Source organism: Nerophis ophidion, linkage group LG09 (genome assembly GCF_033978795.1).
Source record: "Nerophis ophidion isolate RoL-2023_Sa linkage group LG09, RoL_Noph_v1.0, whole genome shotgun sequence".
In the NCBI taxonomy this organism is placed as follows: domain Eukaryota; kingdom Metazoa; phylum Chordata; class Actinopteri; order Syngnathiformes; family Syngnathidae; genus Nerophis; species Nerophis ophidion.
This window is the reverse complement of record NC_084619.1, coordinates 15,669,307-15,686,806: the sequence shown is the minus strand read 5'-3', so window position 1 is coordinate 15,686,806 and position 17,500 is coordinate 15,669,307. Positions and strand designations below refer to the sequence as shown.

Sequence of the window (17,500 nt, the reverse complement as noted above, 5' to 3'; positions counted from 1 at the left end):
CCGCCCATAAAATCCAATGAATAACCCTCTAAAAAACGCCAACAATACTCCATTTACATCTCGGGACCTGAATTATAACCAAGTATTAATGATATTGTTATTTTTAACGCTAACTCCGACAGACTATTTTTAGCGGCACCTTTTCAGAGAGAGCGTACGACCTTGTTGCTGTTATATTGACATCATCGGCTGGTGAGCTGCTTTCCCTCCTCGGACGTCGTTAAAGTTTATTCTAGGTTATAAATAATGTTTCCCCTTGATTGTAGATTGAGGACAAAATCCAACAACTTGGTCAACTTTGCCAAAATGGATACACGGATGATACAGCAGAGGATTGGGAGAATGTCATGTGGTGGATGAAACCAAAATACAACTTTTTGGTATAAACTCAACTTGTCGTGTTTGGAGGAAGAAGAATACTGAGTTGCATCCCAAGAACACCATACCTACTGTGAAGCATGGGGGTGGAAATATCATGCTTTGGGGCTGTTTTTCTGCTAAGGGGACAGGACGATTGATCCGTGTTAAGGAAAGAATAAATGGGGCCATGTATTGTGAGATTTTGAGCCAAAACCTCCTTCCATCAGTGAGAGCTTTGAATGGTTGACCAAATACTTATGTTCCACCATCATTTACAAATAAATTCTTTAAAATTCCTACAATGTGAATTCCTGGATTTTTTTTGACATTCTGTCTCTCACAGTTGAAGTGTACCTATGATGAAAATTACAGACCTCTGTCATCATTTGAAGTGGGAGAACTTGCACAATCGGTGGCTGTACTAAATACTTTTTGCCCCACTGTATGTGTTGTAGTCTTACAAAAGACATGTTAATGAAAAGGAAAAATTCCCCCTAAAATTGCAGTTGCCGTTTAAAAACACAACTTAATTAAACATGGAAAGTCCACTTTCTGGTGATTTTAGCCGGTTAACAACTTCCATCCATCCATCCATCCATCCTCTACCGCTTATTCCCTTTCGGGGTCGCGGGGGGCGCTGGCGCCTATCTCAGCTACAATCGGGCGGAAGGCGGGGTACACCCTGGACAAGTCGCCCCTCCTCATCGCAGGGCCAACACAGATAGACATACAACATTCACACTCATTCACACACTAGGGCCAATTTAGTGTTGCCAATCAACCTATCCCAAGGTCCATGTCTTTGGAAGTGGGAGGAAGCCGGAGTACCCGGACGGAACCCACGCATTAAACGGGGAGAACATGCAAACTCCACACAGAAATATCCCGAGCCTGGATTTGAACCCAGGACTGCAGGACCTTCGTGTTAACCGGCTAAAATCACCATAAAGTGGACTTTAAAGGGGACTGGTTTTGGATAGAGAGCGTGAAAAGGTAAGAGTCTACGTGTGGCAGCTTTAATGCAAAGTGACACTATAGGGTCACAAGTGTGTTTACAGCATCTCACTAATGAGTCACAAGTACCTTTTCTCCCACCATGCCATCATGTCCTTGCGCTCCGGGGAAGCCCTTCTCTCCCTTCTGCCCGGTCAACCCGGAGACTCTCATCTGGCAAACACTGCAGGCGTTCTGGTCGCCAGGGCCGGTGGATGGAGGAGGCAAGCGTGGCCACACAGATAAAATATCATCAAGTACTGGATTTTCACCCTTTACTACATCACAACCCCGAGTGGAGGACAAGACCCCAGCTGACAGAAAGTGTTCTCTAAGAGCAGAAATAATGTGAACCAACCAACAGCGTCTCTCATCGAGGTGAGTGGTGAACTTTGTCAAACTCATTGGTTGTGACATTTAGGTGAGAGTTTTAAATATCAACCTCCCCGGATATAAGGACTATGCCTTGCAGCAGAAGGTAGCATACTGCGTCACCAGAAGCAGCACTCTATTACATTTTAAGATGCAAATTGAAAATAAATCACTGAGTTTATACCTACAGCCTAAAAGAGTGATGCACATTTTTTAAAGGGGAACATTATCACAATTTCTGAAGGCTTAAAACCAATGAAAATCAGTTCCTAGTGGCTTATTTTATTTTTCGAAGTTTTTCTCAAAATTTTACCCGTCACGCAATATCCCGAAAAACGACTTCAGAGTGCCTGATTTTAATCGTCGTTATATCCACCCGTCCATTATCCTGTGACGTCACAGCGTGACCACTAGAGATGCGGGGATAGGCAATTATATCATCCGTAACCGCGTCACCAAAGTCGTCATACACCCGCCGTCCACTCGAACCAACATTTTATCAGAAACGCATCCGCCCGCCACCCGCCCGCTGAAATACATCAGAGGTTGGCCATCTTTACCACTCACAGAGCTGTCTAAACCTGTTTCACAGAGTAACAAAGACAATTAGTGCCGCTAATGTTCTCGCGATTATCCAAATGGCGTTCATCCTGATGACAAGGATATGGGCGTGCTGTGAAGCCATCACCTTAGACACCTTCAACAACATGTACACACCGATTGTTAGTCTGGCGACATGTTGTGTGCAGCTTCCGTAATCACACGTACAAAATTGAAAGGCATACTGGGTGACTCGGAGTACACTGATGGTTGTGATATAAACAACTTTAACACTTACTAATATGCGCCACGCTGTGAAGCCACACCCAACAAGATTGACAAACACATTTCGGGAGAACATCTTCACAGTAACACAACATAAACGCAACACAACTAATACCCAGAACCCTTTGTATCCGTGACACATCCTGAATTTATTTTACACCCCCGCGCCCCTAACCCCGCCCACCTTACCGACGCACGGGGTGGGGGTGAGGGGTGGCGGGATTTGCTGCTAGCGGGGTGTATAAAATAGTCAGGAAGTGTCATGGATAGAAAGGATTCTGGGTATTTGTTGTGTTGCGTTTATGTTGTGTTACTGGGAGGATGTCCTCCCGAAATGTGTTTTTCAATCTTGTTTGGTGTGGCTTCACAGCGTGGCGCATATTACTAAGAGTGTTAAAATTGTTTATATCACAACCATTAGTGCACTCTGTGTCGCCCAGTATGCCTTGCAGTCGTGTGCGTGTTGCTACGGAAGCCACACACAACATGTTGCTGGACTGACAAGCAGATCGTACATGCTGTAGAGGGCGACAAAGTCAATGATTTCAGAGCATGCCCTAATACTTATTATCTGGGTGACTGCCGGTAGTCATTCTAGAGATTATTAGCGTCTCCTATTGACTTCTTCGCTTGGTGACACGGGTCTTAAATGGCTCTTTGAATAACAAAGGATACCGATCCCAAAACCATGTATATCAAATATTTCCGGATGATTCAACCGCCACCCGCCCGAATCTAATTAATATCTATTTTTTCGTCATGTCACCCACCCGACCCGTGGTTTATCCGCTGACTCCGCGGATGAGACCGCAAACAGCGCATCTCTAGTGACCACACAGAAACAAACATGGCGGATAGCACAGAAAGGTATAGCGATATTAGCTTGGATTCAGACTCGGATTTCAGCGCCGTAAGCGATTCAACAGATTACGCATGTATTGAAACGGATGGTTGGAGTACGGAGGCAGGTAGCGAAAACGAAATTGAACACGAAACTGAAACTATTGAGCCATATCACGACAGACAGCGCGGCACGGGAGGAAGCAAGGACGAATTCGGCGATCACCTTCTAACCAACGATTGGTATGTGTTTGTTTGGCATTAAATGTGGGTGGAGGGAAAGGCTGGATGCAAATATGAGGCATAATGATGCAACATGTACATACAGCTAGCCTAAATAGCATGTTAGCATCGATTAGCTTGCAGTTATGCAGTGACCAAACATATCTGATTAGCACACTCCACATAAGTCAATAACATCAACAAAACTCACCTTTGTGTATTCATGCACAACCTTATAAGTTTGGTGGACAAAATGAGACAAAAAAAGAAGTGGCATTAATCACGTCTTAGCCAACATATCCAGGGGGTTTACCTCGCTCGTCTGTGTGAAGAGATTGCCAAAGTCCCTGAATAGCTCGCACCGGCAGATTCAGTGGTGGTCTATTTTCCAGTATTGCAGATTTCGGTGACTTTATCGTTGGAAATGCATCTGCTTTGAGTGTCGCAGGATATCCACACATTCTTGCCATCTCTGTTGTAGCATAGCTGTCGTTGGTAAAGTGTGCGGCACAAACGAGGGACTTTCGCATCTTTTGGCCAGTGGTGCAACTTGAATCCGTCTGTGTTTGTTTTGTTACACCCTCCGACAACACACCGACGAGGCATAATGTCTCCAAGGTACGGGAAAACAGTCGAAAAAACGGAAAATAACAGAGCTGATTTGACTTGGTGCGTGTAATAAGATTGAGAAAATGGCGGATTGCTTCATGTTGTGACGTCACGGGTGAAAGGTTATCGCTCGACAGGCTATCAATTGAAAGGCGTTAAAATAGCCAAATTCACCCTTTTTGAGTTCTGAAATCGGTAAAAAAAACATATGGTCTTTTTTCTGCAACATCAAGGTATATATTGACGCTTACATAGGTCTGGTGATAATGAACATCCATCCATTTTCTACCGCTTATTCCCTACCCTGGACAAGTCGCCACCTCATTGCAGGGCCAACACAGATAGACAGACAACATTCACACTCACATTCACACACTAGGGCCAATTTAGTGTTGCCAATCAACCTATCCCCAGGTGCATGTCTTTGGAAGTGGGAGGAAGCCGGAGTACCCGGAGGGAACCCACGCATTCACGGGGAGAACATGCAAACTCCACACAGAAAGATCCCGAGCCTGGATTTGAACCCAGGACTGCAGGACCTTGTTCCCCTTTAAAGCCTAACATATACAGTACAGGCCAAAAGTTTTGACACACCTTCTCATTTCAATGTGTTTTCTTCAATTTCATGGTTATTTACATTGTCGATTGTCATTGAAGGCATCAAAACTATGACACCTGTGAAGTGAAAACCCTTTCAGTTGACGACCTTTTCAAGCTCATCGAGAGAATGCCAAGAGTGTGCAAAGCAGTAATCAGAGCAAAGGGTGGCTATTTTGAAGAAACTAGAATATAAAACATGTTTTTAGTTATTTCACTTTTTTTTGTCAAGTCCATAAGTCCACATGTGTTCATTATTAGTTTTAAAGGCCTACTGAAACCCACTACTACCGACCACGCAGTTTGATAGTTTATATATCAATGATGAAATATTAACATTGCAACACATGCCAATACGGCTTTTTTAATTTACTAAATTGCAATTTTAAATTTCCCGCAGAGTTTCTTGTTGAAAACGTCGTGGAATGATTATGCGTACGCGTGACGTCACGGACTGTCAGGAAACATTAGTGCTACACCACTCGTGGCTAAAAGTCATCTGCTTTAACCACATAATTACACAGTATTTTGGACATCTGTGTTGCTGAATCTTTTGCAATTTGTTCATTGAATAATGGAGACTATAAAGAACAATGCCGTTGGTGGAAAGCGGTGGATTGCAGCTGTCTTTAGCACCGAGACACAGCCGGTGTTTCTTTGTTTTGTTGTGAAGCAGAGCGGTCAAGCGAACATGTTTTTTTACGTCAACCGGCATGTTTTTGGATGGGGATATTGTGATATATATCTTACCGGAGACATCTTCGTCCTGCAGCAGCAGTCAAAAAAGGCAGCTGTGAGCTTGGCTCCTCGGCTTCTCTCTGAGACACTGTGTTCACCGCAGCCATCTGACCTCAAGGTATGTCTTTACAATCTTTAAACTCTCACTAAAACACTATTAAAACAATAAGCTGATAAGGGATCTTCCAGAATTATCCTAGTAAATCTGTCTAATTACGTCTGAAATGATCACACGTGGAGCCGTCGTTTTTTTTCTTTCTTTTTTTCTAGACCTTCACTATCAATATCCTAATTCACGAATCTTTCATCCTCGCTCAAATTAATGGGGAAATTGTCGCTTTCTCGGTTTGAATTGCTCTTACCGCTGGTGGCTCCCATTAATAAGCAATGTGAATATGTGTGGAGCCCTGCAACTCGTGACGTCAAGCGCACATACTTCCGGTAAAGGCAGGGCTTTTCTATTAGCGACCAAAAGTTGCGAATTTTATCGTTGATGTTCTCTACTAAATCCTTTCAGCAAAAGTATGGCAATATTGCGAAATGATCAAGTATGACACATAGAATGGACCTGCTATTCCCATTTGAATAAGAACATCTCATTTCAGTAGGCCTTTAATGCCTTCAGTTACAATCTACAATGTAAATAGTCATGAAAATAAAAAAACCTGCATTAAAAGAGAAGGTGTGTCCAAACTTTTTGCCTGTACTGTATATTAATTACATTATTATCTGGTAAACCTAATTTTCAAAGTGTTGGATAAATGTGATGCTTCTATATTGTGTCGTATCAGTATCGTATTAGCTTTGAAGTCTGTCTATGCTGTCATCACTGAGCACAGTTTGGAAACAGGGAAATATATCTTTTATGTTTGCCAGACATCCTGATGGAGGCACTCAAGTGCTTCTACTACCTCAAGTGCTACAAGGCTGCGATACAATTGTAGAGAAGCAACACAAAAAAGCTGGTCACGTTCAAGTGATAACCAAATGCATGCAAGAGTTGGAGGGAAAGTGTAATTTTCTTTAATTAGGATGAAAGAAAATACCTTGAGCGCAGCTCCCATATCTCCAACGATTGGTAGTGCGGTCTGGAAAAAAAAAGCAAAACATAACACCTTAGGAACCTTCAGGCTTTATTATGTTACATAACTATTTATATGTTCATTTGATGCTGTAAACATCGGTTAATAACGCTGTCCTTTATGCCCTGGAGGAGGAACTATAAGTGTTTCAGTTTTAGTGCTTCAATCTGCAAGGCTGAGGGAGACGCTTTAATCATTGTGTTGCTCGATGACAATCCTCATTTCTGCAATTCCTCCGTGTAGCAATTTTCTATTTAGCCGCCCACCTTTTACGAACTTGTGATAGTCTGTAAATGTGTTTTGTGGGTCTTTGGAATGCATGCATCTAAAAGCATGGTTTACAAAAAAACAGTAACCGTCGTTGCCGTCGGCCTGCTGCATACACATCATAACACAAACAGCTGTTCATTTGTCATAACCTTCCTGCGAGTAGTGATGGTTGGTAAACAGCGGTGTTTAAAGGCCTACTGAAACCCACTACTACCGACCACGCAGTCTGATAGTTTATATATCAATGATGAAATATTAACATTGCAACACATGCCAATACGGCCTTTTTAGTTTACTAAATTGTAATTTAAAATTTCCCGCGGAGTTTCTTGTTGAAAACGTCGCGGAATGATGACGCGTGCGCTTGACGTCACGGACTGTCAGGACATATTAGCGCAGCACCATTTGCGGCTAAAAGTCGTCTCTTTTCATCACGCAATTAAACAGTATTCTGGACATCGGTGTTGCTGAATCTTTTGCAATTTGTTCAATTAACAATGGAGAAGTCAAAGTAGAAAGATGGAGTTGGGAAGCTTTAGCCTTTAGCCACACAAACACACGGCGATTCCTTGTTTAAATTTCCCGGAGATTAAGCTTTACTATGGATCAGAGCGGTCAAGCGAACATGGTTCCCGACCACTTGTCAACCGGCAGGTTTCGGTGAGAAAATTGTGGTAAAAAGTCGCCTCTTACCAGAGATCAGCTGAGCTTGCGCCGTCTATGGAGCTGACGTTGACTTCCCTCAGAGACTAACCTCAAGACCCCCGTGGACACAACCCTCCGACTATCCGGTACTATTTAACTCACTAAAACACTAGCAACACAATAGAAAGATAAGGGATTTCCCAGAATTATCCTAGTAAATGTGTCTAAAAACCTCTGAATCCGTCCCAATGCAATCGCCTTTTTTTTTAAACTTTACTTTTATTTTTTTCTAGTCCTTTGCTATCAATATCATCATCCACGAATCTTTCATCCTCGCTCAAATTAATGGGGAAATTGTCGTTTTCTCGGTACGAATAGCTCTTGCTGCTGGAGGCTCCCATTATAAACAATGTGAGGACGTGAGGAGCCCTCACCTTTGTGACGTCATTGTCTGCGACTTCCGGTAAAGGCAAGGCTTTTTTATCAGCAACAAAAGTTGCGAACTTTATCGTCGATGTTCTCTACTAAATCCTTTCAGCAAAAATATGGCAATATCGTCAAATGATAAGGTATGACACATATAATGGACCTGCTATCCCCATTTAAATAAGAAAATCTCATTTAAGTAGGCCTTTAACAAACACCCTCTGAAGGTTCTCAACCCAAAGCTGGATTAGTGAATTTGACTTCACGCTAGTTGCCGAGCTGCACAAATGCGATTTTCTTACTTACCGGTTCACCTGGAGGTCCTGCAGGGCCTGGGGGGCCTGGTCTGCCTGGGGGGCCCTTTAAAAAAAAAAAGAAGAAGCTAACAATTCTCCCGGGAATTCAATGAAAAGAGCGGACATAAAAAACTTTAATTGCACTTGCACAGTTGGTGGCAATGTGTGATCTCATGCTTTTTGACTGACAAACAAATTTACCGTATTTCCTTGAATTGGCGCCGGGTATATAATATAGTATGCGCCTGCCTGGAATTACTGCCGGGTCAAACTAGTTTTGCAAAATGATTAGCGCATGCTTAGCATTACCGCCAGCTCTGGATTAACGCCGGGTCAAACTTGTTTCGCAAAATATTATTTTTATTAGCGCATGTCTAGAAATTCCGCCGGGTCAAACTGGTTTTGCAAAATAATTAGCATATGCCTAGAATTTCCGCCGGGTCAAACTCCCCAGTCATCGTTTTCAAAATGGAGGAGGTTGATTTTAATAATTTGAAATCGCATAAAGGGAAGAAGATTAAGAGCTATTCAGTAGGATTTAATGTCCAAAATATTGAATATGCTAAAAAGAACAGTAAGCAGCTATGTTTTATTATTATACCGTAGCAGCATGTGTCAAATATGAGTCATTAAATGACTCCCGCCTCCTGGTGGTAGAGAGTGCTAGTGATCCTTATCGCGACCACTCAGCTGCAGAAAAAGTGACAACAAGCAGCAAGTTTATTTTTTCCTCTCGCTTGCACTTTTAACATGGATGATTACATATCTAAGTTAAAACAGTTTTCTAAACTGGACTTTCAATCGAAGCAGGAGGTAATAAAGGACGATCCCCATCGAGACAGAGAGACTTTTAAAACTGAAGAAAGATAAGGAAGACTTCTATAAACAAGTTATCGATGCTTTTGATCAGAAGGAGCTGCTCATGGACTTCATTTATAAGTAAAGGTAAGACCATAATAACGTTTTTTTTATTAAATGTGCTTTTCATGATGGTATCTTACATCACACTGAAATTCATAAGTGCAGGCCTAAATTTACCGCATGCCTTTGGTAAACGCCGGAGTGAGAAGAGGTTTTAAATTAATTAGTGCCACGGCGGCAATTCAAGGAAATACGTTATGCTTTGTTTGAGGGAACAACTCACCTCTCTTCCCGGAGTTCCAGCCGGCCCAGACGAACCTGGGGTTCCACGAAGACCCTGCAAAATATCCAATAGCCGTCAAAAAAAAAAAGAGAATACAAATACTGTATAATGCAGCAAGGCATTCTCTGCTGGCCTAACATAACCAGAAATCATGATCGTAATTAATGATAAAATATTTTTTTAATTTACTTTCTCTAAATAGCTAAAATTATTTATATCATGCTCTTTCCAGCATTGTTGTTTTTAGGCTATAGAGTTTGTATCCAATCAGAATTTAGCAAGCTTTTGTTACCATGCTGTACAAAATCTGCCTGGGCCTTCAGAATCAACAATGCGTGCACTGTAAGTGAACGGACACAAACATTTGACCGACAACTGCCACAGCCAATCAGATCAGGAGTTGTTGTCAGTAAGGCCTTCTAGCTGGCCTAAGGCAGATATATATTGCAATGTTTTGAGCTAAGTAACATAAGAACTCCATTACCCAGCATGCCACTGTAGTGAAAAGCATGCATGGTAGCCCCGTTCAGGTTGTTGAATGTGGCCATGTTATTGATGAGCACGCTGTGGAGTAAACTTTAAGAACTCAGCCAACACGCCTCGTCTGCATCTTTTATGATTAGACAAGACAACACATATTTGCAAGGCCATTTTCAAGAAGGATATTTAAAGAGAAACTACATCTTGTGAAAGGATGTCGGCCAACCCCGGAAGCTAGCTCAGCTGTCCCGGCGATTAATTAGGGAAATGCCCGCCACACAACGAATGGGTTCTACAAATTGTGAGTTCATATATTTTATTTCTTTCTTTTTTCAGGTTTAATTTATTTTTTGCAATTTTAATTTTTACAGTACCACATAAGATATGTTTTAATTTTTGATGCAGGCGTATTGATCTTAAAATGGGCCAGAAAATAACCTGTTTTGTACACTGTTGATATGGTTCAATGCACAGTAAACTTTTTTCTGTAGCAATGGTCATGTGGTGACATAAATCATGATATTTTGAGAGGTAATCATTTAAATCGGACATCACTGAAGGCCTAGGTGGGAAACGCATGGCCTGCCACTGTACTACAGTATCCCCTTTTGTGTGATTTTAGACATGAGTCTCTCAGCTTTTTGTTATGCTGTAACTTGATAGCAAACCTTGAGTTACGGGCATTTTCAGTGGAGTTGAAGTATTATTTGTAACATGGTTGTGCTGTTTGAGCAATGAAGAGGTAATATATTGTTACACATTGTTGTTGTTTCTGCTTTGTTGACACAAGAAATAAACATACGTTTTAATTTGACTGTTGACGTATGCTGTTGAGTGCTGCTCAGAGATCGACACAATCCTGCTCTCCAAAAATCAAAACTACGGAAGCTATTGTGAAAGAAAGCAATTTAGAGAAACAAACTATAAAAATAGGTCCGAGCTGTCTGTCTTGGGGATTAGCCCCGCTGTAGCGTCAGTCTGCAGCCAACCTTAAAAGTCATCCACAAATGTCCGAACATTGAACATTCATCCATAAAAATATTGAGAAGCAGTAAATGCCGTGTTTGACGGGTTTCATTTTGTTCTGTTAGCTAGAGATGCTACCTAAGTAGAAGTATTCCAGTCCCGCCTTGAAACTCATTCATATACTCTCTTAGATAGACCCTTTTTTAGACAAAGTGATCTGCTGAGTTTTTTTCTTCCGTCAGGAGAGGATACCAGGGGGCCATGGCTAATTTCCTGGAGAGGTACCAGTCTTGATGAGTTGCTAGCTGACCCGACTTGTGACCCGGGCTGGACCACTTATTCCTCAGCCAGGTCAGCTTATTCCTCAGCCAGGTCAGCTGTGGGCTGACCTGGCTGAGGAATAAGCCAAGAAAGACCTTGAAGAATGTCCCCCTATGACTATCTGTTGGCTTCCTGAAGGACTTAACTCCCACATGGAAGGGGAGGTTCCTTGCCCAATGTGGGTTTAGATCAAGGGATATTGTGAGTTTGTGAAGCCCTTTTGAGGCACTTGTGATTATATAAACGCATTTAGATTGACGGATGATTGATTCTGTACAGTCCTGACTCAACAAACTAAATGGTCGAGCGCCACCTTTGCTACACAGTCATACATACATACATACGTATCAAATGTTGTGTAAGTTGTAAATAAAAACAGAATACAATGATTTGCAAATCCTTTTCAAATTATATCTAATTGAATAGACTGCATAGATAAGATATCTACAGTTCAAACTGAGAAACTTTTTTAATTTTTGCAAATATTAACTAATTTGGAATTTGATGCCTGCAACATGTTTCTAAAAAGCTGGCACGAGTGGCAAAAAAGACTGAGAACATTGAGGAATGCTCATTAAACACTTATTTGGAACATCCCACATGTGAACAGGCTAATTGTAAACAGGCGGGTGCTATGATTGGGTATAAAAGCAGCTTCCATGAAATGCTCAGTCATTCACAAACAGGAATGGGGCGAGGGTCACCACTTTGTCAACAAACGCGTGAGCAAATTGTCGAACAGTTTAAGAACAACATTTCTCAACGAGCTGTTGCAAATAATTAAGGGATTTCACAATCCACGGTCCGTAACTTCGTCAGAAGATTCGGATAATCTGGAAAAATTACTGCATGTAAGCAGCAAGCCTATGACTTTGGATTCCTCAGGCGGTACTGCATCAAAAAGTGACATCAGTGTGTAAAGGATATCACCACATTGGCTCAGGAACACTTCAGAAAACCACTGTCAGTAACTACAGTTAGTTGCTACATCTGTATCTGCAAAATGGGAAAGAATTCCACCTGAAAAGCTTCATAAATTGGTCTCCTCAGTTCCCAAACATTTACTGAACGTTGTTAAAAGGAAAGGCCATGTAACACAGTGGTAAAAATGCCTTTGTGACAACTTTTTTGCAATGTGTTGTTGCCATAAAATTAGAAGTTAACGATTATTTGCAAAAAAAAAAAAAGTTTATAATTTCTAACATTAAATATCTTGTTTTTGCAGTCTATTCAATAAAATATAAGTTCAAAAGGATTTGCAAATCATTGTGTTCTGTTTTTATTAACGATTTACAGGTGGCGACTTGTACAGGATATACCCCGCCTTCCGCCCGATTGTAGCTGAGATAGGCCCCAGCGCCCCCAAAGGGAATAAGCGGTAGTAAATGGATGGATAGACAACGTGTCAACTTTACTGGTTTTGGGTTTTGTACATTTCACTTGACCTCTACATTCCGTCATTCCGTCCGTAAGGAACGTAAACAGCTGGTTCTTAAAGTTACACGGCAGAAACAGTGTTGCGAGAGAAACACTCAACTTGTTTTATGAAAACAAATAGTTTATAACAAGCGGATTTTGCAAACCTGTACAGAGTAACAGCCTCAAGGAGACACCACATAAGTCAGGTCCCCAGGGTAAATCCTGAACAATAATATATATATATATTTTTTTTTAGACAACTACTGTCGTTGTTTATAGTACATTCTATTGTATTGTTTTTCAAACTAAATTTAGTGTCTAAAATTAAATTTTTTTTTTTAAAGAAACGTTACATGTTAAAATTGTGCTGCCTTGGGAGGGTCAAGTCAATGATTACATTGATTTCAAGTCATGTTAATGGGCAAGGTTGATTTGAGGTACGAGGGTTTTGAGTGACAAGCTCGGTCGTGAAACGCAATGTGCTCGTAAACTGAAGCAGCACTGTCTTTAGAAATGTACAGTACAATGATTTTGATACGATTGTGGCAATAACAAGCTGGAAATCACACTCTACAAACCTCCATTCCTGGCCTCCCTGGTGGTCCCATGGGGCCCTGTGAAGACATCAGACATCTTGTTAACACTGTGCGCCCTCCAGTACCCAGTATCCAATAAAGCTATTGTGTTAGACACCTTTTTGCTCATATTGATTTTGCGTCCTACAATCCGATGTTCAAAAATATTGAGTCACTTGCAATCAGGTCCATGCTGTTGAAACATGAGTTGTGCCAGATACATATGGTAAGGGGGTGGAGTGGCGGCATTGGATACGGGACCATTTTCGAGTGAATTTACGGTGCACTGAGCTCTCTTTTACTGGGTGTAGATGTGAACTTAAAGGGGAACATTGTCACCAGACCTATGTAAGTGTCAATATATATACATTGACGTTGCAGAAAAAAGACCATATGTTTTTTTAACCGTATTCCGAACTCTAAAAGGGTGAATTTTGCGATTTAAACGCCTTTCAATTGATAGCCTGTCGAGCGTTGACCTTTCACCCGTGACGTCACAACATGAAGCAATCCGCCATTTTCTCAATCTTATTACATGAACCAAGTCAAATCAGCTCTGTTATTTTTCCGATATCCACACAAGAATGTGTGGATATCCTGCGACACTCAAAGCAGATGCATTTCCAACGATAAAGTCAATATTGGAAAATAGACCACCACTGAATCTGCCCGAGTGCGAGCTATTCAGGGACGACGGCAGTCTCTTACCGCAGACGAGCGAGGTAAACCCCCTCGATATGATTTATGCGACTTCTTTTTCTGTCATTTTGTCCACCAGACTTATAAGGTTGTGCATGAATGCACAAAGGTGAGTTTTGTTGATGTTATTGACTTATTTGGAGAGTGCTAATCAGATATATTTGGTCACGGCATGACTGCAAGCTAATCGATGCTAACATGCTATTTAGGCTAGCTGTATGTACATATTGCATCATTATGCCTCATTTGTAGCTATATTTGCATCCAGCCTTTCCTCCTACCCGCATTTAATGCCAAACAAACACATACCAATCATTATAAGGCGATCGCCGAATTCGTCCGCGCTTCCTCCCGTGCCGCTTTCTGTCGTGATATGGCTCAATAGCTTCAGTTTCTTCTTCAATTTCATTTTCGCTACCTGCCTCCATACGCCAACCATCCGTTTCAATACATGCGTAATCTGTTGAATCGCTTACGGCGCTGAAATCCAAGTCTGAATCCGAGCTAATATCGCTATACCTTTCTGTGCTATCCGCCATGTTTGTTTCTGTGTGATCATGCTGTGACGTCACTGGATAATGCACGGGTGGATATAACAACGGTTAAAATCAGGCACTTTGAAGCCGTTTTTCGGGATATTGCGTGATGGATAACATTTTGAAAAAACTTCGAAAAATAAAATAAGCCACTATCAACTGATTTTTATTGGTTTTAACCTTTCAGAGATTGTGATAATGTTCCCTTTAATTGTTTAAGTAAATAATATGGCGAAAAATCAAATGTGCCATCATACTCACTGGCATGCCTGTGATGCTCTCTCCAGGCTCGCCTTTTTCACCATGCTCTCCAGGCAGTCCTGGGACGCCTCGTTCTCCCTGACAAAAGAATAAGACAACAGTCACGACGGCTCAATCCGAAGCTCCTGGAGAGCTGCTACACTGCATGATCATTAAGTATTTAGGGCCGGGTTCCGATGGATTTTCTTGCTTTTATGTTTTGCCTTTTGCAGCTTCAAGGGAAGGAAGCACACATTTTTTCAAGGCCAGTGGCGCGCACATGTTTATAATCCGCCTCATTTGAAACGAGCTGAGATGCACACAATCTGTAAATAGATTTATTTTTCCCTTTCTATAACAATGGTATTGAAACTTGAGCACTTTTATGTGACAAAACCCCATCGACATTTTTTTAAATGCTTAAAAGTACATATAAACACATGACATTGTGTTTATTGGAATAGAACATATGGAAAAACATATGTCCCCTCTAACAGTCAGAGTTTGTTTGTGACGAACCCCAAGATGCAGAGAAGGAGGCAGGCACTGAATAAGGAAACATGGTTTCAATATAAAATACTAGAACAAAACCAAACAAAGGGTACCAACAAGAAACACGCACGTGGGCGGAAAACAAACAAAAAGAGCTACCATGGGAACTAGAAAATAAACAGAGCTTAGCATGGAAGCTAGCAAAAACAAAAGGCTTAGCATGGAGGCTAGCATAAACAGAACAGGGAACAGAAGTCGTTACGTGTTGTACAAAGACAAAATAGGAAGCAGGGTACCAAAAAACAGTAAGCTACAAACATCTAACGATTTATAGTTTACCGCTACGCTGCAACGACACGACACGACAGGAGCAACAATACCATACAGAAGCAACATGCAATACGTGACAATAATCCAGCACTGGAGGACAAAACAGATTCAAATAGGAGCGGGCTGATTGACACCAGGTGTGGCCAGGTGCCAATCAGCCGCGGCTGATGGGAAACAGCGCTCATGGAAAAAGACAGGAAACCAACAAAATTAAGGCACTGACAGGAAATACTACACACACAGGAAAAAACTAGAACACAAACAAACTGTCAGGGGCCAGTCTGACACTAACAAGTGATCTCCTCACAAGCAAGTCGGAGGTTTTCATCCTGTCACTTGTACACACATGGCTTTGTGCAAGTCAGCAAACAAAATAGGAATTATGATGCACATTTTGAGATAATGAGCAATGAGTCAAGCAACTGTGGAAAATCTTACAAATATTATCTTCTTATTACAATCTAGCACTTCAACATAAAACCTTGAAACAAATATTTGAAACTACATTCAAATAACTGTTAAATAGCATTGGCAAACTATAAAGTTGCATGCACTTATAGCGGGCGTGTTGCGGGTGATTTATGAAGACTGTGTGTAAAAGTGAAAACAAATGCAAAATTGGTGAAGACCACACTTTTTAAATGCGGTCTTCATCATGGAGGCAGTCATTTCCATCTCCATTTTTGGCATTATATGGTCCAACATATTGTGTTTTGTCATGTTTTTGTTATAAATGATAAATGGGTTGTACTTGTATAGCGCTTTTCTACCTTCAAGGTACTCAAAGCGCTTTGACACTACTTCCACATTTACCCATTCACACACACATTCACACACTGATGGAGGGAGCTGCCATGCAAGGCGCCAACCAGCACCCATCAGGAGCAAGGGTGAAGTGTCTTGCTCAGGACACAACGGACGTGACGAGGTTGGTACTAGGTGGGAATTGAACCAGGGACCCTCGGGTTGCGCACGGCCACTCTACCACTGCGCCACGCCGTCCTATGCAGTAAAGCTGGGCGATATATCGCGGGTTAGTCTCTGTGCAATATAGAAAATGACTATATCGTGATATTGGAGAATACGTTTTCACGCAGTTGCTTTTAGGTGCTGGCATTACACTACATGCGTTTCCCACTATTTCTTGTCTCTTCTTCTCACAGAGACTTAAACAAGCACACCTTCTTACATAAGTCAGAGAGGTAGCAGCATGGGTAACATTAGCTGTGGTAATACTAGACAAAGAAGGTGTGAATCTGGTAACAAATGAAGGAAGAATTGATTCCCCAGAAAAACAGCAGGGGGTCTATCATCTGGCGGTGGTTTGGCTTCAAGTGGGATTATGTCGAACAGACAACCGTAATTTGTCATGTGTGAGGCAAAAGCGGCGCAACAAGTAGCATAACTGCTAATATGTAGCATCATTTGAAAAGTCATCGGCGAGAGAATGAAGAGTGCTTACTCCGCATGTCAACATCTCCATTTGGTGCCACACGCCAACACCATCAAAATACTGAGGCAAACATTTCCAGATCCACACCGTATCAAAAAAAATAGTCAACAAAAGTAACCTACCACATAGCGAAAGACGAACACTATTTGATTTCCTATTATGCAGCTCAATTTTTTTTGACAGTTACTGAAATATCTTGTGTGACATCATGCACAAAAGTGCACTTTATTTGTTTTAAACTATTGTAGTGGCATTTTGTACGAAAAGTGCACTTTAATTTAGTGTTGTTTTGATGTCATCTTAGTGACATCATGCACAAAAGTGCACTTTATTTGTTTTAAACTATTGTAGTGGCATTTTGTACGAAAAGTACACTTTAATTTAGTGTTGTTTTGATGTCATCTTAGTGACATCACGCACAAAAGCGCATTAATAGTTGTTTTAAAAGGTCTCTGACAATCTTGCACTTTCTGTTTTGGAAATGACATGAATGTTTGTGTCACTGCTTAATAACTGTTTAATAAATACAGTTTTGGTCAATTGACTTAGTTGTGATTTCCTGTCTGCATG

The 17,500-nt window shown here is 41.4% G+C and overlaps 1 protein-coding gene across 4 annotated transcripts in view; it reads right to left on the bottom strand.

The window, feature by feature from the left end:
- Positions 1 to 17,500, bottom strand: part of LOC133559058 (collagen alpha-1(XIX) chain-like) — a 325,779-nt gene that overhangs the window by 64,007 nt on the left and 244,272 nt on the right. For all 4 annotated transcript variants that reach the window (XM_061910394.1, XM_061910395.1, XM_061910396.1 and 1 more), the window contains 6 exons: positions 14,677 to 14,754; positions 13,184 to 13,219; positions 9,420 to 9,473; positions 8,286 to 8,339; positions 6,603 to 6,644; positions 1,444 to 1,548 (listed from right to left, as the gene is read on the bottom strand). In XM_061910394.1, coding sequence (XP_061766378.1) covers positions 1,444 to 1,548; positions 6,603 to 6,644; positions 8,286 to 8,339; positions 9,420 to 9,473; positions 13,184 to 13,219; positions 14,677 to 14,754 — 369 coding nt within the window. The remainder of the gene's footprint in view (positions 1 to 1,443; positions 1,549 to 6,602; positions 6,645 to 8,285; positions 8,340 to 9,419; positions 9,474 to 13,183; positions 13,220 to 14,676; positions 14,755 to 17,500) is intronic.